We start from the raw sequence: 23,613 nt of genomic DNA, 5'->3' as shown, positions 1-23,613 counted from the left end.
GGGTTTTCAAGCCGATTGAATATACCTACAAGAGAAGTTTGGAAATTTCTTTTGCTATCCCGAAACTAATCAATAACTGTACACATTCGTTCTTAGTTATGGCCCTTCAATATGGGGACATTTCGTAATCAAGGAGTTGAAGAGAGGGTACATAAGACAGGTATAAGTCACATTTAGAGAGATTGAGATAGATGATTAAGATCACGTAAATAGAAACAGAAAAGGATAGACTCGAAAATGATCAGGTAAGGGTAGGTCCTAAATTATTGTCTAATTGTATGAAAATATAACATTGAACTTTCAAGACGGTCCATGATTTTAATGAAATTAGGTGGATTTGATTTAGGCATGTACACATAGTATATGGTTCATCACCATAAAGATAGTTTGCAACGCGGCATGCATCCAGACAATCTACATCTTTGGACCACTGGACAATCGGTGAGGTGAATGATTGACTAATCTCAAGCTTTAGAAATTTTCCATGTCAAAATCGGAGAGTTCGTAATAATTATTCTACTCCATTAAGGAAGCTTTTTAATCGCTAAATAAATTAGGCACCACATACCTGTAGACAAGCCCGAGTGAGTAGAACTGCCAAACAGTAATCGCAAACTCAATTTTCTAAAATGAAAAAAGTAAATTTTGTCCACAGAATGTTGAAAAGGGTTTGATCACTATTTCGCTAGAAAGTTTACTTAAACAGTGAAAAGCTTATCAGTAAAGCATCTTAAGAGCAATTAATGGAGCCAACCACTAACTATAACCCACCTAGCAGAAAATGACAAGCATTCAGTCCCTATATAAATCCTTCTACGACTTGCAACCAAAACACAAACTCATAAACTTTTCAATCCATCTCATCTCAGTATAACATATTCCTTGGGTAATTTTGTTTTTCTTGTTTTTGAGTTTAAAGAGTAGTACCTAAGAAAATGGCAGCAAAGTTGAAATTGGCGTGTGTAGTCCTAGCTTGCATGATTGCGGTTGCACCATATGCTGCTGAAGGAGCAATCTCATGTGGTATGGTGAGTTCCAAGATGGCACCATGCCTAGGCTACTTGACGGGAGGAACTCTTCCAGCTACATGCTGTGCAGGAGTCAAGTCTCTCCTTGCATCTGCTCAGACAACCACTGACCGTCAAGCTGCTTGCAGTTGCTTGAAGAGTGCCTCTGGTGGTATCGCTGGGCTTAACTATGGTAATGCTGCCTCACTCCCAAGCAAATGTGGTGTTAACATCCCATACAAGATCAGCCCCTCTACTGACTGCACCAAGTACGTATATCTAGTATTTTTTACCATCGTAGTTTCTTGTGTTTTTAGTCATTAACAGTTAACGAAAAATTTCCTAATGGAGATGCGATAAGGTCGTTAAAAGTTCCTCTTATTTTAAAAGATTTTTTCTTTAAGTTTTGTTCTAAATGTTTGCTATTAATGTGTGTTGCTGCAGGGTGCAGTAAATACCAAAATTATACTATCGGAGGATTTGCATTTAACCAGAATGAATGATCTACTGATATATGATGAAGAATAAAATGGGATGTTTAGGTGACGGAGCTTTATGTCGTAAGGAGGTCTGATGCACGTACCTTTGCTGAGCTTCGTTAGCTATCATTCACTGCTTAGTGCGTAGTACCGTGTTGTTGTGATGTCGTTGTTCTTCTTGTTGTTTGTGTAGTAGAAGTAGTTTTTCTGTTGGGTTTTAATATCATTTAATCAGACCAGACATTTGCTGGTAGTCTATGTAATCCTCCCACTTTAAATTAATGAAAATGATTATATTTAACTACTATTGGCGCTCTACACTGTTAACAGTCATCCTTACTTCCTTGGACAAAGAGAGAAGTTATTTATGTCAATTATTATTACACCCACCGAGGAAATTTCCGAGTTCCCTCTGGAATCTTGATATTTGGCATAACGTGCGACTGTCATATATCACTCTTGTAGTCACGAATCAAGAATCAAGATCTTAGTTAGCATTATTGGATACAACAACGTTGGGCACGCGCGTGCTGGAATCATCGACTCTATAATCAATGACAAAAACAACATTTCATGAAAAATTCAAAATCTTAAATAATCAATTTAATCAAATACTACCCAAAAATCGCCCATACAAATGTACGCAAAACTAAACAAAGATGGCATCATAGCAAGAATACTTCTCGGGTTTTTTATCGAATACTTCGTGTGCAGTATTTTGTGGTTGAGCGTGTGAGTTTGTTCTGTGCATCTAGCTTCCTTACATATCTTTTTTGACCTACAATATTAAATCCAACCTTTTTTTTTTTTTTTTTTTTTCCTGAAGAACACACACCATACCATTAACAAAAGAAGGAATTACAAACATCCAAAAGGTACTCATTCCTGAACAACAAAGTTAAAAAGGGAGGAAGAGGAGACCAAAGACCACTAAGACTATCAGACCTAGATCTGCGAGCAAGCCTGTCTGCTAACGTATTGTTTCGACGCTTAACATACACCAGTTTATAAGATAAAGACCTAGAGAATAAGCTTTCGACGCTTAACTTATTTTAAATCTAACCATTACACAACAATTCAACTCTAAAAGAAACTTTAAAACAACCACCATACAACACCTCTGATAAAGCTTAATTGTATATTGCAAAACATTCCAACAAATTCTCCGATACTGCAAAATCATCTTCATCTTCCAAGGATATATGAAGAAATAGAGATGAAGAGAAACTAGGAAGAAGAGATAATTGTATTGCAGTGTTTTATTGTAAATTACAATATAGGATATTTATATTTACAGATATGTACTAACTCTCCATAACAGAGAACGCTAACTTGGGTAATCTAGAACCTAAAAGGAAGTTCTCCTAATGGAAATAGTATTATCACTAATTAAGATAGACGATATCTTGTCAGTATCCTTGATATTCTCCATCAATGTCCTTAATATTCTCCAACACTCCCCCTCAAGTTGGTGCGTAAATATCAATTGAGCCCAACTTGCCTAGTATCTCCTCAAATCTGGCAGCGGAAAGTCCTTTCGTGAAAATATCATCTAACTGTTGAGCACTCGGAACAAACGAGGTACAAATAACGTTATTATTCAATTTTTCTCTAACAAAGTGGAGGTCTACTTCAATATGTTTTGTTCGCTCATGAAAGACGGGATTAGAGGCGATATGCACAGCAGCTTGATTGTCACAAAACAATTTGGTTGGATGAGGCGAAGCAAAACCCAAATCACGCAATAAAGATCGAATCCAAATAATTTCACATGTCGTTAACGTCATAGCTCGGTATTCAGCTTCAGCACTAGACCGTGCGACAACATTCTGTTTCTTGCTCCTCCACGTTACCAAATTTCCGCCAACAAACGTACAATATCCAGTAGTAGACTTCCGATCCACCAGACATCCATCCCAATTTGCATCCGCATAAGCGGAAATAGATATAAAACAATTACCAGAGATGGAACGTTGTCCATTTTTACGCATCCATATGCCTCTTCTTGGAGAGCCTTTCAAGTATTGGAAAATTCGGTTAACTGTATGCATATGATTTACTGTAGGCGCATGCATAAATCTACTTACAAGGCTAACAACATAAGAGATATTTGGTCTTGTAATAGTGAGATATATATGTTCACCCATTAACCTTTTAAATTGACCACTATCAGAAAGTAACTCACCATCTTCATCCAGCTTTGCTTGGCTATCAATAGGTGTTTTTGATGGTTTTACACCCAAATTTCCTGTTTCTTTCAATAAATCCAATGCATATTTTCTTTGATTTATAAAAATACCTTTCTTTGAGCGAGCAATTTCTATGCCGAGAAAATACTTCAAAGTTCCCAAACCCTTGATAGCAAAGTTATTGTGCAAGAGAGACTTTAGTTTTCAATACGAACATAATCGTCACCAGTTATCACTAGCTCCACCTATTGCTCCCCAGCTCCACAGTATCCTCGATGTCCTCTGGTTCCTATGATGTTTCCTGCAAAATCCACCATAGTCATAGCAGTGTAGTAGAGTAAGTTCTCAGGATCTTCAAGAGTTCAGATCCTGATGGTTTTTCCATAAGTGGTTGACCTATTCAGCTCCCGATCATAAGTAGTACTATTGTGATTCATATTTGCGTCAGTTTCCTCAGGTAATAGAGGAAAATCAATCACAATATGTTCTTGCATGTTATGGATCTTATCATGGTTACAAAGGTGTTGTTTAATACGCATAGAAGTAAATGCCGTATTTGTCTTGATTTGTTTGAAGATCAAATCACATCTGGCTTTCCAGATATACCAGCAAGTAGTGGCATAGACCTGACCATTTTGATTAGTCTCCCCAATATGAAACCAGGAATTCAACCAATTTATGAAGATCGTGGTGTTATCAAACTGAGTATTACCAGAACTAAGTATTTCTTGCCAAACTAATGTTGCAGCAGGGCATGTTAGCAACATGTGTGACATGGTTTCTTGTTCCCCACTGTTACAAACAGTGCATAGTGGATCAATGTAGTGTAGTATGCTAGTTGTTTGAGCATTTGTGGGGAGGATCCCATGTGCACACTTCCAGATAAAGATCCGAATAACTGGTTCCACATCCATATGTTATATTTCCTCCCAATTTCCATTTTGTGTTTCATTGTTGTATAAATTGTCGATCTTTGCCTTGTATAAAGCTTTGACAGAGAAGTTGCATGTATGATTCAGCTTCCAAATTATCTTATCTTCCTCAGCTGGGTGAGTTTGCAGAATAAGAATCTCTTGAGCAGTATTGTTGCAGAAGTAGTCTTGCACTAAAGTTTCATCCCAAGTACCATCTGGCAGAAGAAGAGATTCCACATACTCAATCTGGTGAGGGAAATGTTGTGGCTTATTGAGTCTTGTACAGATTCCTGGAATCCAGATGTCATCCCAAATTTTGATTTTTCTCTCATTTCCAATTCTCCATACACAGTGTTGTTAAATGTTGTTGATGCCTTCTACAATTCCTTTCCATATCCAAGAGTCTCCATCCTTTGAATGAATGTCCATATTGAGGATATTCTTGTCAATTAGATATTTTGCATCCATTAGTTTGTACAATAGGGATTTTTTATCTTTCTCAAATCTCTAGCCAATTTTAGTGATCATAGAACTGTTGAAAAGTTCCATATTCATAAAGCCTAAGCCCCCATCTCTTTTGGTTTGCATACTGCAATCCAAGATTTTGGGTAGTAGCCAGTAGGATTTTCTATGTTTTTCCCCAGAAGAAGTCCCTTTGAAGGTTATTGATGTATTTGCAGGTCTTCTTGGAAATTCTGAAGCAGTTCATCTGGTAGATACAGGCATAAGAGGTTACTGATTTGATGAGAACTTCCCTTCTTGCAGGATTCAGTGGTACATTTTTCCAGCTAGATAGTCTTATTTTCATCTTTTCAACTTAAGGTTTGAAAGAGTTGATTTTTCTTCTATGAGTGAATAGAGGTGAACCCAGGTATTTGTCATTTAATTGAAGGATTTGGACCCCCATAAAATTGCTGATTTGAGGGACGAGGCTTGGGTCTGGTGTCTTGCGGATAAAGACTCCAGATTTGTTGAAATTTATGAGCTTCCCTGATGTGCTTCCAAAACTCTGAAGAATCTTCATTATGTTTTGATCTTCTTTCAAATTGGCTTTGCAGAAGATCATGCAGTCATCAGCAAAAACAGATGGTTGATAGATGGTGCTGCTTTGCATATCTTTATTCCAGTTATGATGCCCAACTCCTCAGCATAAATAATAGTTCTTGATAGAGATTCCATGCAGAAGATAAAAAGATAAGGAGAAAGACGATACCCTTTCCTTAATCCTCTGGAAGGTTTGAAGAATTTATTAGGGGAGCCATTAATTAGGACAACATATGTGGATGTTGAAATGCACTGTAATATTTTGTTGCACCAATGGTCATTGAAACCTATCTTCTTCACGATGGATATTAGGAATGTCTAATCTCTGTCAAAAGCTTTTTTATGTCAATTTTAATACCCATAGTTCCTGAATTTCCTTTTTCCCCTCTGTTGGATCTCATATTGTGTATGATCTCATGAGGAATGGCAATGTTGTTACAAATTTTTCTGCCATGGATGAAAGCAGATTGGTAGGGAGATATGATTTTATTAAGGTAAGGTTTCATTCTTTGAGCTAGGAGTTTGGATATGATTTTATAAGTAGTATTGCAGGCTAATTGGTCTAAAATGACTTGGGGATGTTGGATTTTCAATTTTTGGGATAAGAGATATCAAAGTGGAGTTCATTTCTTTGAGAAGGTGTCCAGAAGTGAAGAAATGTTGAACCATTTTGACAATGTCATTTCCCAACAAGTCTCAATTGGCTTTGAAGAAATTTGGTGGAAATCCATCAGGACCTGGTGCTTTATCACTGGCAACAAAATGGATTTCATTTCATTGGGTTCAGGGTTTCTGTTGAGCAAGATGTTGTCAGTTGAGGTTATGGTTGTTGGGATTAGGTTGATGATTTCTGGGAAGATGGTTATGGTTTCAGCAGTTGCCATTCTTGAGAAATGAGTAGTAATGCAGTCCTTAACTTCTTGGTATTCAGAGATCCAGTCTCCTTCCTCATTCTGTATTGTATCAATCTTGTTTCTTCTTTTTATGCTCTTGGTGGCTATGTGAAAGTAACTTGTGTTTTGGTCTCCCAATTTTATGAGTTCATCCCTGCTTTTTTTTTCCAAAACTTTGCTTCTATATCTTGCCAGTTCTTGAGGTGTTTCCTTGCATCAGCTAGTGCACGACCCATATCTTCTTTGAAAGATTTGTTGTGAAGCCAGGTTAGATATTGCTTACATTATTCAATGTTAGTTTTGATGTTTCCATATATTTCCTTGTTCCAGACTCTGATTTGGAGATTTCTGTCTTTGAGTATTCTTGCAATTGTGAAAGCACTAGATCCAGAGATAGATTTACTCCAATATTCAGCTATTATTTTCTTGCATTCCTCATGCTCCAACCAAGGGCCAAAGAATTTGAAAGGTATCTTTCCATTATTCCAATGAGGATTAGAATTTAGAAGTATGGGGTGATGATCAGACCCAATAGCTAGCATATTGAAGATAGTGGTATTTGGATAAAGGATTAGCCAATCATCAGTTGCTAATTCTCTATCTAATATTTATTTTGTGAGAGCATGTCCCCTACTTTTGTTGGACTAAGTGAAGGGGCATCCAGTAAATCCAATATCAACCAAATCAAGTTCAAGAAATTTTTGTTAAATTGATAAGCTTCATTAGTATCCATAGGGTGAGCACGGAACTTTTCAGTGTCATGAAGGATAAAATTAAAGTCACCCATTACCATCCAAGGCAATGTATTGGTAACTGCAATTTTATCTATTATTTTATCGAGTTTGGAAGAGGTGTCATAGGGGCTACCGTAGTAGCCTGTGAAAATCCAGGGGGGATATTGATAGGTTTGATTATAGCATTGATATGATTCAAGAAGTAATCCATAATATCTAAGGAAATTATGTTTTTCCAAATCAATGTTAACTACCAGTAGTGCCACTTTCCCCTCCTGGATTTACAGACCATTAGTTGTTGACACCAAGATCAAGCACAGTTTTCTTAAATTTATCAAGCTTTTGTTTGGTTTCAAAGAGAAAAATGATATCAAGTACAACTTATTAAGCATATCATTAAGATAACTTTTTGCATCCCTAGTTCCCAATCCTTGGGAATCCCATTCCAAGGAGGTAAAGAATTGCCAAAAGTAGGAAATATTAGGATACTTGGAAGTTAGTCTTTTAGAGATAAGGTCATACTGGATGTAGTGAACAAAGTGGGTAATATAATGATTCATGTAGTATCTAATAGAAAGGTAATGAGAGATTGAGAAACTTACCATATTTTCAGCGGGTGAGATATATATCCATAGTACCATTAGCCACAGGGGAAGAAGTGTTATCTATCTGTTCACAGGAACCATCTGGGAAGTCTTTGAGTCTATTGAGGTTGGCTTGCTCCAAACAGTTTGGAAGTTGATTGTCTTCATTGCAGAGAGGCTTCTTTCTTTTACTGTCAAAGTTAGAGGTGTTTTTGGGATCTTCACTAAAAGTTTCAAAGTTGTGAGCTTTTTTCTTAGCTTTCCAAGATGCTTTCTTCCTTTTAGATGATTCAACTTCCATGTTTGCTTTGATTTGTTCCAGAGAGGGAAGGGCATTGAATAGGAACTTTTGTGGAGAAGGGGAAGCTAGGAAGATCTATTCAGCAGCAGCAATGTTTGCAGTAACAGCCTCAGGATCATTTCTTGCCTCAGAATCCTTGTTTTGATGAGTTCTGGCAACAACTTTCATTTTTGGTAGTTTTTTCTTGTAGGTTCCTTCTAGCTTTTTTACCTGACTAATTTTTTGTTTTTAAGTTGGCAATCCAGGACATCAGGGTGAGGAGAGGAGAGATTATAATTGCTGGAGACTGAGCTCCAAAAGTGATTTGGGTGTTAGATGTTGAGGTGATGTTGGATATAGTCGTTTCAAGCTCTAATCTCTTGGTTGCCTTCATTTTTGCCTCAAATTCTGCAGCACCATCTGCATCAAAATATGATTTGTAAATGACTTCTTTGCCAGCTTGTACAATTTTTTTCCTGGGGGTTCTTGGTGGAGGTGGTGGTGGAGGTGTTGATAAGGATTAAGTCATGTGATGGTTTTGATTTGGTGGTGTGGGAAAAGGGGGGCTAGGGTTATCAAGAATTATGCATACTTTGCAGAAACTAATTCAATTGAGTGCATAAGCACATTCCAACCAGTGGGAGAGAGTAGGAGTTTCAGAAGCTTCAATTCCAAACTTAAGAGATTTGGTGACATTGATAGTGAGTTTTACCTCCAAGGTTTTTTCAAATTTGTCTCTTCCATAGGGTTTCTTTGCATCTTAATAAACTCTTATTGGTTTCAGAATGTTTCTGATGTCTGGAATGATATGGGTTGGGATTCTTTTGACCAGGAGCCAAATCATGACTTTTAAGAATTGTTCTTCATCAATTAGATCAGGACCATTGGATGGTACACCTACTAAAACTATAAGTTTCTCAAATACTCCTCTGGTGCCACCTTTCCTCAGGGTAGTGTAGTCATCTTCATGTGTGATTCTGAGAATGTAGTAATTTCTTCTCCTATTCCAAACATCCACTTCAATTCTGCTTTACATTTCCCAGTTTGCATTGATGAAGTTGCTAACGCTGAGGTTTGAAAGCAAATGTTGGTGGAAAGCTTACCAATAAAACACCCTTTCCAATATTGAGGTTGTTTGGTTTTGATATTATCTGGATTGATGAAGACCTTTGGAAATAGGTCCTCAGGTAAGTTTATAGCAGAATTCATTTTCTGAACTAGGTTGTCAATAGTATTAGTGTTGGTGTTTGAAGAAGAAGCCATGAAGTTGAGGGTATGATACAAAGTGAGGTATATATGGAGGTAGTGTAGGTATTATTCACTGTTGGAAACGTAGGTAATGATTATGATTTCAAAATGAAGGTTGAAGTGGAAGGCTTTAATTTGAAATTTATTCACGTGAACATACTGAGTTTTGACATGCATAGAAAAGGTATCTAAAATTTGGAGGTTTGTAGTCAAGTTATAGAGGGAACTTGTTTGCATGTAGCTTTCTCCAAAGGCTTTTTTGCAGAGGTCTGGATAGTCACTGACTAATGGTACCTTGAACAGTGACCTGACATAAGAATTCAAAAGAAGAGTTGTGTTGTTAGTATCAATGTAATGAAAAGAGAGAGTGACCCGAGTTACCCGATTTCTAAGCTGGAGAGTCTTGTCCTTATCAGCGGCCGATTTGGAGAGAAAGTATTGATTGGGTCCAAAATGTGATTTGGGCTTACATCTCAGCTTTAAGAGCTCCGGTGGATGTATGATGTGAATTCTAGCCCAACAAGATTTTCATTCAGCATTTGTGAGGTTGCGAGTCAGATGAGTGAGCTTTGAGATTCTGTATGTGGGAGAGTAGCATGTGAAGTTATCAGATGTGTTACGTGTCCACCAATTACTGGTGACAAGTGTGATAGAGTTCAGCAATTCACCCCCACCTGTCAAGAAGACTAACTGATTAAAAGATGGGTTAAAGCGTGTGGGAAACAAATCCCTGCAGTATAGGCCATGAATGCCTATTTGCGGAAGAATTGAAACGACAGGAAAAGAGGGGGAAAGGATTAATTGGTGAAGCGACCGAAGCGCCCAAGGGTCTGTTCAGTAGTCGTAGAAACCAATTATTCTGTCTGTGCAATTTTTTTCTTAAGCAATTTTTCTTGTCGCAATTTATTCCTCTTCCTCCATGGCTGATGAGCAACAGGAGATCGATCGAAAAGGGAAGCAAAAGTTGGTTTCGGTGGATGTTGAGCCTCGAATTCACTAGTATCCTTATGATCATGATGTGAGTCGACTGCCATATGGAATTTCCTTGCCACAGGAGTGTGAATCTCCTAATTTCAGAGAGAGAGTTTTGAATGTATTTGAAGGATATGCAGCATAATACGGAGGTGAAACTCGAAGAGTGCATGCAAGAGGATGGACCTCCTGGAATTGTGCATGAGTTGTTGCTCGATTCTCCAGTTTAGCGATTGATTCAATTCTTCAATCAGCCCAAACCATCTCCGATTAATCAAGATACCAGTAATCCGTGTCTCAGGCCTGATGCTGATGTTGAGCATGGAGGTTGTAGGATGCCTGGAGCTGTACATATTGGTGATAATAAGACTTATGAGACTAGTGCTTCTGATGTTGTTGATAGTGAAGTTCCAATTCCAACTGTGATGCCAAAGTGTGCTGGATCATACGATGATGATTGGGTATTGTATGCCTATCATCCAAAGTATGGGCTTTAGAAGTGCATGAGGGGGTTGCTGTCGTTGCTGATGGGCTTCTCGTCTATGGAGTGAGTCGGGTTAGATTTCAGTCGATTACACTTCCTGCAGCAGAAAGGTTTATGGTTCGACAATTGGCAGCACCACCTTGACAAGTTGATGAGCCGATGCATTTTCCTGTAATGGATGCTCTTTGTCCGACTACTGGAAAGATAGGCCGAACGATTTTCGCCGGAAACATCCAACCCACTGTCGATCCAGGGCCCGATCCAGCTCGGCCAGTGAACACTCCCAGCAATGGAACACGAGATCCTGAAGAATCTGTAAGTGGTTTTTGAAAATGGGGTGCTCTGGTTTTTGCATCACAACCCTCTTTGTTCTTGGACTATATCCTGCTTTCTTCCTGTAAACTTGTTAAATATATTATTAGTTTCATTTTCCGTGGAAACGAAAACTACTAGTATGTCGAATCTTCTTTCCACTTCCACTCTCACCAAAATAAGCTACGTAATTCTTTAGGGTGTCTATACACTTCCACCATACCAACATTATACTGGCCCGTCACTATCACTGTCACATTCTTACATCCATCCTACCATCTTAGGTTTCCTAGGAGTTGCTTTCTCGTCAACACGTGTCCGAGAAATCTAATTTTTTTTTGAAATCATTGAACCGGCTTGTCGGTGCAGTTAATGACTTTGTTATCTTAAAGAATGAATAAGGTATGCAACGTGTTGTTTACTCATTTAACGAAATACTGAAACAAAATCTAGGTACAAAAGCATGTGAACCTGTACATATTTGTCTCTCGTTCATACCTGCTAGACAAATAGCCCGAAATCAGTCAATATAGTACCTAAATTAATATGGTTGAGATTGTTGGTGAAACAAAAGAATTCCCTGTCTGTCTGGTACAGCTAGTTCTACTCCCGCGAGAGAAATCCACGATTTTCACCTGCATTTTATTTTGTAAAATGACACTGATGCCGGTAATGAAAGCTATGATGGTTTTTCCAGCCGATTGAATATACACCTATAAGAGAATTTCGATATTTCTTTTGCTATCTCTAGTCGCGAACTGGCACTGTATAATATCCTTGAAGTCATTCTTCGGGCACGGCGCAACTATCAATAATTTTACACATTTGTTTGTTAGTTATGGCTCTCCAATATGGGGGTCTTTTCTTAATCAAGGAATTGAACTATTGAAGAGAGGTACAGAAGACGGATATCAGTCACATTAGAGAGCTAGCTAGATTGAGATTGATGGAAAAGATCTGAAAATACAAATAGAAAAGGAGAGACTCGAAAATGATCGAGGTGGGTCCTAAATTATTGTGTAACTATATGTTGAACTTTCAAATACAGATGGTCCATGATTTTAATGAAATTAGTTGGATTTTGATTTTTTGTATGTACCATATAATCTCGTCCACATAGTATATGGTCCATCACCACAATGATAGACTTAGTTTTTCGCAACTCCGCATTCATCCAGATAGTTTACGTCTTTGGACCACTGGAGTACTGGACAATCTCTTGAGGTGAATGCTTGATTCATCGGAAGCTTTAGAAATTTTCCATGTCAAAATCTGGGGAGTTTTTGAACGTTTTCATTTTCAACTCTAACATCATGTATGTAATAATGATTCTACTCCAATAATGCAGCTTTGTAATTACTAATTAAGCTATCTCTACTGACAGTAATGCTTCAACTATAGTTATAATTAGGCAACACATGACTAGTAGTCCAAATCTAACTTAAACTGTACAAGAATAGTACTACCAAACAGTATTTATCAATAATGGCAAATTCAATTTCCTTAACTGAAGAAAGTAACTTTTGTCCACAAATATTGAAAAGTTTTGATCACTGTTTAGTAAGAAAATGATTTAGTTAAAAGCTAATCAGTACATTCTTAAGAGCAATTAATGGGAGCCAACCACCAACTATAACCCAACTAGCACAAAATGACAAGCATTCGGTCCCTATATAAACCCTTCTACGGCTAAGAACCAAAACACACAAACTCATTAGCTTTTCAATCCATTTCAGCTCATTCAATTCCTTTAGCAAAAAAAATATTCTTGTTCTCAAGTTCAAAAAGTAGAAACTAAGAAAATGGCAGCAATGTTGAAGTTGGCATGTGTTGTTCTAGCTTGCATGGTTGCGGTTGCACCATATGCAGCTGAAGGAGCAATTTCATGTGGTATGGTGACTTCGAAGATGGCACCATGCCTTGGCTACTTGACGGGAGGTACTCTTCCAGCTACATGTTGTGCAGGAGTCAAGTCTCTCCTTGCATCTGCTCAGACCACCCCTGACCGTCAAGCTGCTTGCAGTTGCTTGAAGAGTGCCTCTGGTGGTATCGCCGGGCTTAACTATGGAAATGCTGCCTCACTTCCAAGCAAATGTGGTGTTAACATCCCTTACAAGATCAGCCCCTCTACTGACTGCACCAAGTATGTATATCTAGTATTCTTTATTGTCATAGCTATTACTTATTAACTGCTAATAAAAAAGTTCTTAATAGATGATAAAGTCGTTTAAAGTTCGGAGCCAATGACCTCTAATGTGAAAAGTTTTTTTACTAAAAGATTTGTTCTAAATGTTTGCTAATGTGTTGCTGCAGGGTACAGTAAATACCAAAATTATACCATAGGAGGATTTCCATTTAGCCAGAATCAATGAGCTACTGATGTATGATGAAGAATAAAATGGATGTTTAGGTGATGAAGCTTTATATCACAAGGAGTTCTGATTGACGTACTTGTGCCGAGCTTCGTGAGCTATATCATTCACTGTGTTGTTTTTGTTTTTTCTGTAGTAGAATTAGTTTCTTCGTTCTGTTTTCGTATCATCTAATCGGATCAGGCATTTCCTGGTAGTATATGTAATCCTCCCACTTTTAATTAATGAAGATAAAGATTTACTTACTATTAGCTATAACCTTCTCATCCATTGTTGATAATAGTCCCTCACTTCTTGGACAAAGAGAGAGTGGAATAGATGATTATGTCAATTACTACACCGCGAAAATTCTGAGTTCCTTTTATGAATTCTGGAAATTTGACGTAACTAACAATACATAATATCCAACTTTGTTCCATGATTCGTATACTATTTTGAATTTGTCTTATACATTTCTCTAAGCAAGTGCACTTAATAGCTTATATGGTATTCAAAACAGTGTAAATCTTCAATGGCAAATCAATTCTCTTTACTGCAATGGGGTAAGTTTTATCCATGAAAATAATTGTGATTACTTTTGTAGTCACGAGTGAATAATAAACATCTTAGTTAGCTATATTGGATGCCATCCGTTGTACTTGGATTCAGGTATGTTAGAAACGGCTCAAGGTCAAGAATGGGGTTGCATGTGTCCGACAACAAGACCTACTCTGACCAACTTTATTTCACAAATCAAAGACATGCATGTGGACCAAGTCCAATAGTACTGAATACTGATTCACTGAGCCTATGATGGACGACCTTTTCCGCCCAAATTTCTTAGATTGGTACTTGGCACGGACAAACTATATACCCAATCGGCCAGTCGGTCTTATATATAAAGGGTTACCCATGTAACGCAGTTTGGAAGAGCAGAGTAGTACATGTAATAACAAGAGGCACGGACAAACAAACTCCATAGACAATACACAGTACCAATGAGAGGACTGAGAAGAGACATTCCGGAAAGAGGTCGATGCATGAAATGAAATGCTTTTCTTACGTTCACACGGGATTGAGAAAACAACATTTTAATAGGAAAATTCCTACTTGAACTCGTTTATTAGGAAGCGAACCATACATCTTTTCTCTTAATGAATTTGGTCGCAACTTTGTATGCATAGTATAATATACTGGCAAGCATTGAGATTTGAGATCCCCTTTATAAATTCCTCCATCTCCGTGCCTCTCGTAACCAAACAAAACACAAACTCCTCTAACAGTTTCATATTAAGTACTGAAATTAATGGGGTCATTTAATGATGTAGTGCAAGATATGGCAGAATCTTATTTGAAAGGAAGAGATCAGCGAAAGAATATTCGTTAACCATGCAAGAATATCTGCATGTTTGTTATTTTTGTTAAGAAATAAGAGATATCTTGCATGATATCGTATTTGGGTAGATTTCCTTTTATTTGCATTAATCTTAGAAGATACTGTCTTTAAGCCTAATAAGGCCTATATATGTCCTCGTCTAAAAGAAAAGAAGATGGACTTTGAATAATCATATTCTTCCTTTGAGAAGTTTTATACATTGTGTGATTCCTAGTACTAACGTTCTACACCATTTGGTATTCAGAATCTGGGTATTGATCCTTCCAACATGGTTCGTGGTAGAGGTCAGGGTGGTCCTCGCGAAGCTCTAGTTGATGAGGTGATGGAGAGAACTAGATACGATGAATTATCACGCACGGTTGAGCATCTCGCCGGTCAAGTAGCAACATTGTTACAACGACATGAGCGTCGTCGTCCTCCTACGGATGAATCCAATTCGGATGGAACAGATGACGATACTGATACTGAAAACCCCTTTGCTGGGCGTGAGCGTGCTTCTAGGAGTTGGGAATCGTCATTTCGCATAGAGATTCCTGAGTTTCATGGTAGCGGTTTATCACCGGAAGATTGTATAGACTGGTTCTCTACCGTGGAGGAAGTTCTGGAATTTAAGAGGGTTCCGCTTGTGGCTACGCGCTTTCGCGGAAGGGCTGCTGTTTGGTGGCGTCAGTTGAAAGCATCTAGAATTCAGAAAGGTAAACCTCCTATTTCTTCCTGGGCAAGGCTTGAAAAGTGTATGCGTTCAGCCTTTTTGCCATTTAACTATACCAGAGAACTGTATATTCGTTTACAAAATCTTCGTCAGGGTTTTCGATCCATTGATGAATATACGAAAGAGTTCTATGATTTGGTCACTCGGTCAGGTATTACAGACACCGATGATCAGCTTGTATCCCGCTATATAGGTGGTCTGCGTGAGACTTTCCAGGACACACTAAATATGTTTAATTATTTTTCTGTGTCTGAGGTTCACCAACGAGCTCTGCGTTTGGAAAAGCAATTATCCCGTAAGTCAATTAGAGCAGCTGTTGGCCGTCCTACTATTGCTCCTTCACAGATTGCTTCCGCTCAACAGAATGTTAGTACGTCTCAGAGGCCTGGTCCTAAATGCTACCGATGTGGTGATCCTGGTCACTTGGCAAACGATTGTCGTAAGGCTGGTCGACCTGGCAAAGCTTTACTCGTAGAGACTACTGCTGCTGATGATGTCTTTGCTGATGCGGAGGAGACATCAACTGAGTTCGATGAAGTATTTCTGCCAGGGGACCAAGGTGACTGCTTGATGATTTCTCGACCATCATTCCTGACGCCGAAGGTCGACGCTGACGAGTCATGGCTCAGAAAGAACATCTTCCAGACAACGTGCACCATAGAAGGCAAAGTCTGTCGAATGATCATTGACTCAGGCAGCTGTGAGAACGTGGTGTCTGAAGAAGCTGTGAGAAAGCTCAAGTTATCAACAGAGAAACATCCTATTCCGTACTCTCTTCACTGGCTGAGTAAAGGTTCGGAGGTAACTATTTCCAAACGTTGTCTTGTGAAGTTTTCCATTGGTTTTATATACGAAGATGCTTTGTGGTGTGATGTCGTGGTTATGGATGCTTGTCATCTGCTATTGGGACGACCTTGGCAATACGACAGGGAGGTAATGCACGATGGTAAACTAAACACATATTCATTCTGGTTCAAATCGACTCGCATCACGTTAGTCCCTGCCAAGGAGGCTGTGCACAAACCACTCTCTAACCTGGCTTCCAATTTTCTGTCTTGGCGTACGTTTGAGACCGAGATTATAGATGAGGGTATTGTGTTCATCTTGTGTGGTCTTTCTCCTACATCTGCGACGGCTGTGGAGGTTCCGTCATGTATCCAGGGAGTATTATCGGACTTTGCAGACATTTTTCCTGTTGACCTTCCGGAGGGGTTACCTCCATCTCGTGCTATTCAGCACCGGATAGACTTAGTACCAGGATCGGTTCTTCCTAATCGAGCTCATTACCGTATGAGACCAAGAGAACACGAGGAACTACAGCATCAGGTAGGGGAGTTATTAGCCAAGGGTCTCATCAGGGAGAGTCTTAGTCCTTGTGCAGTTCCGGCGTTGCTCATTCCTAAGAAGGACGGTTCATGGCGCATGTGTGTGGACAGTCGTGCTATTAATAAGATTACGGTGAAATATCGTTTTCCCATCCCTCGTCTGGATGATATCCTGGACCAGCTTCATGGTGCGACGATTTTTAGCAAATTGGATTTGCGTAGTGGCTACCATCAGATTCGTATACGGCCTGGAGATGAGTGGAAGACCGCTTTTAAAACTAGGGAAGGACTTTATGAATGGTTGGTGATGCCGTTTGGTCTCTCCAATGCTCCAAGTACGTTTATGCGTGTCATGAATGAAGTATTAAAACCATTTTTGGGTAAGTTTGTGGTCGTTTATTTCGATGACATTTTGGTTTATAGTACTAACTTGGATATGCACTTGCGTCATCTTCGTGAGGTCTTAGTAGTCTTACGCCAGCAAAATTTCTTTGCCGCTACAAAGAAGTGTGTCTTCGGTACAGATCGCATTTTGTTTCTTGGATACGTCATATCCAAGGATGGTATTTCCGTGGATGAATCGAAGGTTGATGCTGTGCGTACTTGGCCTTGTCCGCAAACAATCAATGAGGCCAGGAGCTTTCATGGGTTCGCATCCTTTTATAGAAGGTTTATTCCCCACTTTAGCACTATTGCAGCAGCAATCACCGACTGCATGAAGGATGGCAAGTTTGCTTGGACAGACGCAGCTACAGCAAGCTTCATCTTGCTGAAGGAGAAGCTTTGTTCTGCCCCTATATTGTCTTTACCAAATTTTTCTTTACCATTTGAGGTTCATACAGATGCCTCTAAGGTGGGTATTGGTGCCGTCTTAAGCCAAACAGGTAAGCCGGTCACCTTTTTCAGTGAAAATTTGAATGGAGCCAAACGTAATTATAGCACGTACGAATTGGAATTTTATGCCATCATACAGACTCTCAAGCACTGGCGTCATTATTTGATTCATTCCGACTTTGTTTTGTTTACTGACCACGACGCTCTCAAGCACATAGGTAATCAAGACAAGATGAATGCACGCCAGGTTAAGTCGGCTAGCTATCTGCAGGATTTCACGTTCGTCCTCAAACACAAGGCTGGTACTCAAAACCGTGTGGCTGATGGTCTGAGTCGTCGTCGGAGCCTCTTAACATCCCTGCGGACTGAAGTATTGGGGTTTGACTCGTTTGCGACATTATACCAATCAGACCCATATTTTTCTGTCATATTGGAAGTTGTACGTGCTGGCAATAATACACAATTCTCCTTGCTGGACGGATTTATCTTCAAAGGTACTCGACTGTGCATCCCGTCCTGTAGCTTGAGGTTGAAGATCATCCAGGAGATACATAACGAAGGTCACTTTGGTCGTGACAAAACATTCCAACTGATCTCTTTCTCCTATTTTTGGCCGCGTCTGTTTAAGGAGGTCCAACGATTTGTCTCCCGTTGTCACGTCTGTCAGATCTCTAAAGGGTCAGCTACGAATGCGGGTCTTTATATGCCGTTACCAATTCCTTCGAAGCCATGGACTGATATTAGTATGGACTTTGTCGTCGGTTTGCCGCGCACTCAACAGGGAATGGATTCTGTTTTTGTTATAGTTGACAGATTTTCCAAGATGTCACATTTTGTAGCATGCAAGAAGACTGCGGACGCGGTTAATGTGGCGCTATTATTTTTCAGAAATGTGTACCGTCTGCATGGTCTTCCGGAATCCATCGTTTCTGACCGTGATTCTAAATTTCTTAGTCATTTTTGGAGATGTCTATGGAAATTGTTACGTACGGAGCTAAAATTCAGCAGCGCTTATCACCCACAAACGGATGGGCAGACAGAGGTAGTGAACCGTTCTCTTGGGAATTTACTTCGTATTTTGGTTGGGTCTCACACTAAGCAATGGGATCAACATCTGTTTCAAGCTGAATTCGCTTTCAATAGAGCAATTCATAGAAGCACAGGGTTTAGTCCTTTTCAAGTGGTCTGTGGGTTTAACCCTCGTTCCTCACTCGACCTAGCACCGGTTCCAGACCTACACCGGGTGCATACCATTGCAGATGCGTTAGTGGAGAATCTTCACCACATTCATGAGATTGCTGCTCAAAATTTGGTAGCTTCTTCTACCAAATATAAAACGGCCGCTGATAAGCATCGTCGTCATGTTGAATTTGAGGTAGGTGATTTCGTTTGGGCTGTGCTTATTAAGGAACGTTTTTCGGCGGGTACATACAACAAGTTGGGTCCTCGCAAGATTGGTCCATTTGAAATAATTGAAAAACTCAACCCAAATGCTTACCGTCTGAAGCTTTCCAGTCATATTCATACGGCTGATGTGTTCAATGTGCGTCATCTAATTCCCTACCACGGCGACTCGTCCGATGATGATCTTCCTAACCTGCCTAATTCGAGGGAGAATTTCCTCTTTCCCGGGGAGAATGATGTAGTGCAAGATATGACAGAATCTTATTTGAATGGAAGAGATCAGCGAAAGAATATTCGTTAACCATGCAAGAATATCTGCATGTTTGTTATTTTTGTTAAGAAATAAGAGATATCTTGCATGATATCGTATTTGGGTAGATTTCCTTTTATTTGCATTAATCTTAGAAGATATTGTCTTTAAGCCTAATAAGGCCTATATATGTCCTCGTCTAAAAGAAAAGAAGATGGACTTTGAATAATCATATTCTTCCTTTGAGAAGTTTTATACATTGTGTGATTCCTAGTAGTACTAACGTTCTACACCATTTAACACGGGTCATTTTGGAAATCAAATCAACTCACTGAAATCATTGAATCGGCTAGTCGGTGCAGTTAATGACTTTATTACCTTCGAGAATGAAAAGGTATATGATACGTGTTGGTCGTTCATTTATCGCAATAATGAAACAAAATGTAGGTACAGCAGCATGCGAAGCTGTACATATTTGTCTCTCGTTCATACCTGCAAGACAAAGAGCCCGAAATAAATTTACAGAGTAGGCAAATATGGTTGAGATTCTTGGTGAAAGAGAAAAGTCCCTTGTTAAGTCCGATAAAAATGTACAGTGCTGCTCCAGCGAGAGAGAAATCCTGGTCATGTCCGGTAATGAAAGTCATGTGTTGAGACTTGAGCGATGATGGTTTTTCCAGCCGATTGAATACACCAAAAGAGAAGTTTTGAAATTTCTTTTGCTATCTCAAGTAGCGAATAACTGTACAAAAAACAATAACTGTACGCATTTGTTTCTTAGTTATGTCTCAGAAATATGTGGCCCTCTCGTAATCAAGGAATTGAAGAGAATGTACGAAAAAACAGATATTAGTCACATAATAGAAATAGAAAAGGACAGACTCGTAAAAGATAGGTAAGGTAGGTCCTAAATTATAATCTAATTATATGGAAATACGACATTGAACTTTCAAATCCAAATGGTCCATGATTTTAATGAAATTAGGTAGATTTTGATTTTTCGTATGTACCATATAATTTCTTCCACGTAGTATATGGTCCATCATCACAAACATAGGCTTAGTTTTTTGCAACGCTGCATGCATCCGGATACTCTATATCTCTTTGGACTACTGGACAATCTGTAAACCTTTTGAGAACGGCAGAACTCACTGAGAAACCTTTTTAATCACTAACTAAACCTATCTCTACTGAAAGTAATGCAACATCTGTAGTTAAAATTAGGCAACACATGTTTGTAGGCAAGTCCAAGTGAGTAGTAGTCCAAATCTAACTCAAACTGTACTTAGAATAGAACTACTAAACCGTATATTCATCAGTAATGGCAAATTCAATTTTGCAAAGTGAAAAAGTAATTTTGTCCACAAATAATGAAAAAGATTTGATCACTGTTTCGAAATCAAATTTACTCAAAAGCTAATCAATAAAGCATGTTAAGAGCAACGTGTATAAACAGATACGTTCGTAGATAAAATCAGTTATTTCGATTCAATGTTGATTGAAGAAAGAAGAAAAACAACAGTACATGCATGACAAGAGGCACCGAAAACTAGCTCTTTATTTTCCCCGAACCGACGAATCATCCGGGTACTCAGCCGGAAAGGGTTTTACTCAAAAGACAGCACCAATAAGAGGACCGAAAAGAGACATTTCGTAAGGGCTCAAGTAATCTTTTCTCAAATTGGCCCCCGACTACGATCAGTACACCCTTAAGATCTCCTGCTGAATTAGTTAATTGAATAACAAAAGAACAAAAGATTTGTCCTGCTCTGGTGACTTTTAGCCGCTCGTCGTTGTAGTAGTGAAAGGTATTAAAAACTACTAACCTTTGTGGCAGCAAAATATCAACTGCTGTGAACTCAGTACGACATCCATATAAAATCTTTGGAGACTTGCCCAAGAATTCAAGGTAGGAAGTATTAACAACTAGCTTTTCACCATTATTGAACAGAATAAAGGAACATTTCCCTCCAGGTTCCCATGTAGCTTTCTGAAAATCACGTTTTGCTGACAATCCAACTATTAATCTTCCAGTGGCAGTGGAGCTTATGAATGCTACCTCGTAGACGTCCCTGCAATTATGCATGTCGACTACCAAGTTTCCACGTTCAACCGGTACATTCGAGTAACTCTTCATCCAAGTTTGGTATGTACATAGAAACTCTAGGAAGATATACCATATCCCAGTCATGAAGAAGAGTACACATTTTGCTACGTTCACAAGGATTGACGAAAAGAATTCGAGCAACTTGAAAAATATAGGGAGTATTTTTGCATGCTACCATCAGTTCGAAAATTTACACTCCTTTGATCAACACACGGAGTCTGTGTGTACTGACTCGACTTCATAGTCTCAAGGCATAGGAAATGTTCAACGGACATACTTAGATTATCACCATTAGCATCAATTAATTTTTTCCATCCATTGATATCACGTAAGTTGATACTGACACCTTGATTATCAACCTTGGGCATGAGAAATATTGATTTCACACGATTCCTTAGCAATTGATAGACTTCCAGCACGTTTATTCTCAAACACAGTTTGATATTGGCATTGTATCCATGACTTGGCATTAGCAGTTTCGGCTGGAACAAGTATAAATGAATTCCATATGAAACTGAAAGTACTTGATGTTTAGTTGACTGATGTCGGATTGACCGAACCCTGAAGAATTGTTGAATATTAGCAGCAGCTTGAGCTATTAACGAATCTTTCAGTGACAAATCCGTAATCCGAAAATTCTTGTTTTAACATTGATTTTTGTTCAAAAACCAAGTATTATTTGTCCAGTAGCATTTGATCTTGTAACTGCAGCCTTGTCGACGTCCATGTTACTGGCAAAAATTGTTTTGTTAGATCGAAACAAACCTGCCACTATGTGTATTTCGATTTGTACAACATATTCGAAAGAATTTCTGTTGTTCCATGTCTCAAGCTTTCGAAGTTCATCTAACTCTTTGTTATCACCCTTCCAAAGTGTTGAATAGAGTCCTGAACTAATGGAAGATGAAAAATTTATAAACGTTTTCTTCTCTTCAAGAACCATTAAGACTTTATGAATTGCAAGGGTTAAAGAAGAACCACAGAGACTAAGAAGATCGTATTCCGAGATACCATTGTAAAATATAATCTTCTTAGCTATAGTATTGAACCCCAAAGATGATGGTACTCCTTGCAAATAATTGTATTGACTCTTGATGCAGGGCGAAAGCGTTGAATAGTATTAAATCCAAAACAACATGTTTCCGAGATACTACTCTCAAATAAAACACTAATTTTCATTAATTAAAATATTCTCCTCTAATATCAAAACATGGAGCTCTTTATATAGATAACTCCTTATCAATTAATAACTAAATATTTTATTTAATTATTAAGAATACTTACTACCTTATCTAATGGATATTTTCTAAACTAATAAAATACTAAAATAAATACTATTAGATACTTCTAAAAGTTACCTAAATAATAAAAGAGAAAATATCTTAATTAATTAAATATTATTTGCTAAATAATAATAATAAATCAAAGAAAAATAACAATAAACGAGTATATTCACTTTCCCTAAATACTCCACCATTCTCCCCTTCTCAAAAAAAAACTCGCCCTCGAATTTTTCCAGTATTTGTTGTTGGGTAAATAATTCTTCGATGAAAATTCTTATAATCCTTCAAGTTAAATAATATTGACATAATTACTATTGAACCGGAAAATACCTGCGCATCGAAATAGTGAAGTTGATGTCGTTGATCCACCCGATTACATACTGCTTCAAGAGAATATGGACCAACATAACAAGAATATAACATGATCTCATCATCAGGGTAATCATCATAGACCGGTGGTGAATTCCAATCCACGATAACTTCATATTCTTTAGTTCCAGAGAAAGAAAAAATATCATCAAACCTTTGGGTTTCAAGATTTAATCCGGACTCCAAAGAATATCGAGGATCATGTGCAACTCCTTGAAATCCTTTCTCCTTGTCGCCAAAGATATTTTTGTTTTCATCACCGGTCACTTCCTCCACTCGTTGTAGGCTAGGACCATGATGGGGCTCTTGCTGATGATGCATTTCAGCCAATAGGAGGGTGAGCGCCTTAACCTTCCGTTCTAGATCATCTACTACCACTTGCTCGTTCTCATCGCTGAGAGCGGCTCTTCGAACAACACCATAATTACTTCCTCGAAACATG

At 38.5% G+C, this 23,613-nt stretch overlaps 2 protein-coding genes across 2 annotated transcripts; both read left to right on the top strand.

Moving 5' to 3' along the window:
• The first annotated feature begins 822 nt into the window (after positions 1-822).
• On the top strand, positions 823-1,793 carry LOC113283701 (non-specific lipid-transfer protein-like). The gene is made up of 2 exons (XM_026533029.1): positions 823-1,276; positions 1,452-1,793. The coding sequence occupies exons 1-2, from the start codon at positions 936-938 to the stop codon at positions 1,459-1,461; spliced, it is 351 nt and encodes a 116-aa protein (XP_026388814.1). The 5' UTR covers positions 823-935; the 3' UTR covers positions 1,462-1,793.
• Positions 1,794-12,828: 11,035 nt separating this feature from the next.
• On the top strand, positions 12,829-13,763 carry LOC113283700 (non-specific lipid-transfer protein-like). Its single transcript, XM_026533028.1, has 2 exons — positions 12,829-13,283; positions 13,454-13,763. Exons 1-2 carry the CDS (start codon positions 12,943-12,945, stop codon positions 13,461-13,463), a joined length of 351 nt encoding a protein of 116 aa, XP_026388813.1. The 5' UTR covers positions 12,829-12,942; the 3' UTR covers positions 13,464-13,763.
• Positions 13,764-23,613: the final 9,850 nt, after the last annotated feature.

Source organism: Papaver somniferum, chromosome 5, assembly GCF_003573695.1.
Source record: "Papaver somniferum cultivar HN1 chromosome 5, ASM357369v1, whole genome shotgun sequence".
Taxonomy (NCBI): domain Eukaryota; kingdom Viridiplantae; phylum Streptophyta; class Magnoliopsida; order Ranunculales; family Papaveraceae; genus Papaver; species Papaver somniferum.
The sequence above is the reverse complement of the archived record's forward strand: the minus strand, read 5'-3'. Positions and strand labels throughout refer to the sequence as shown.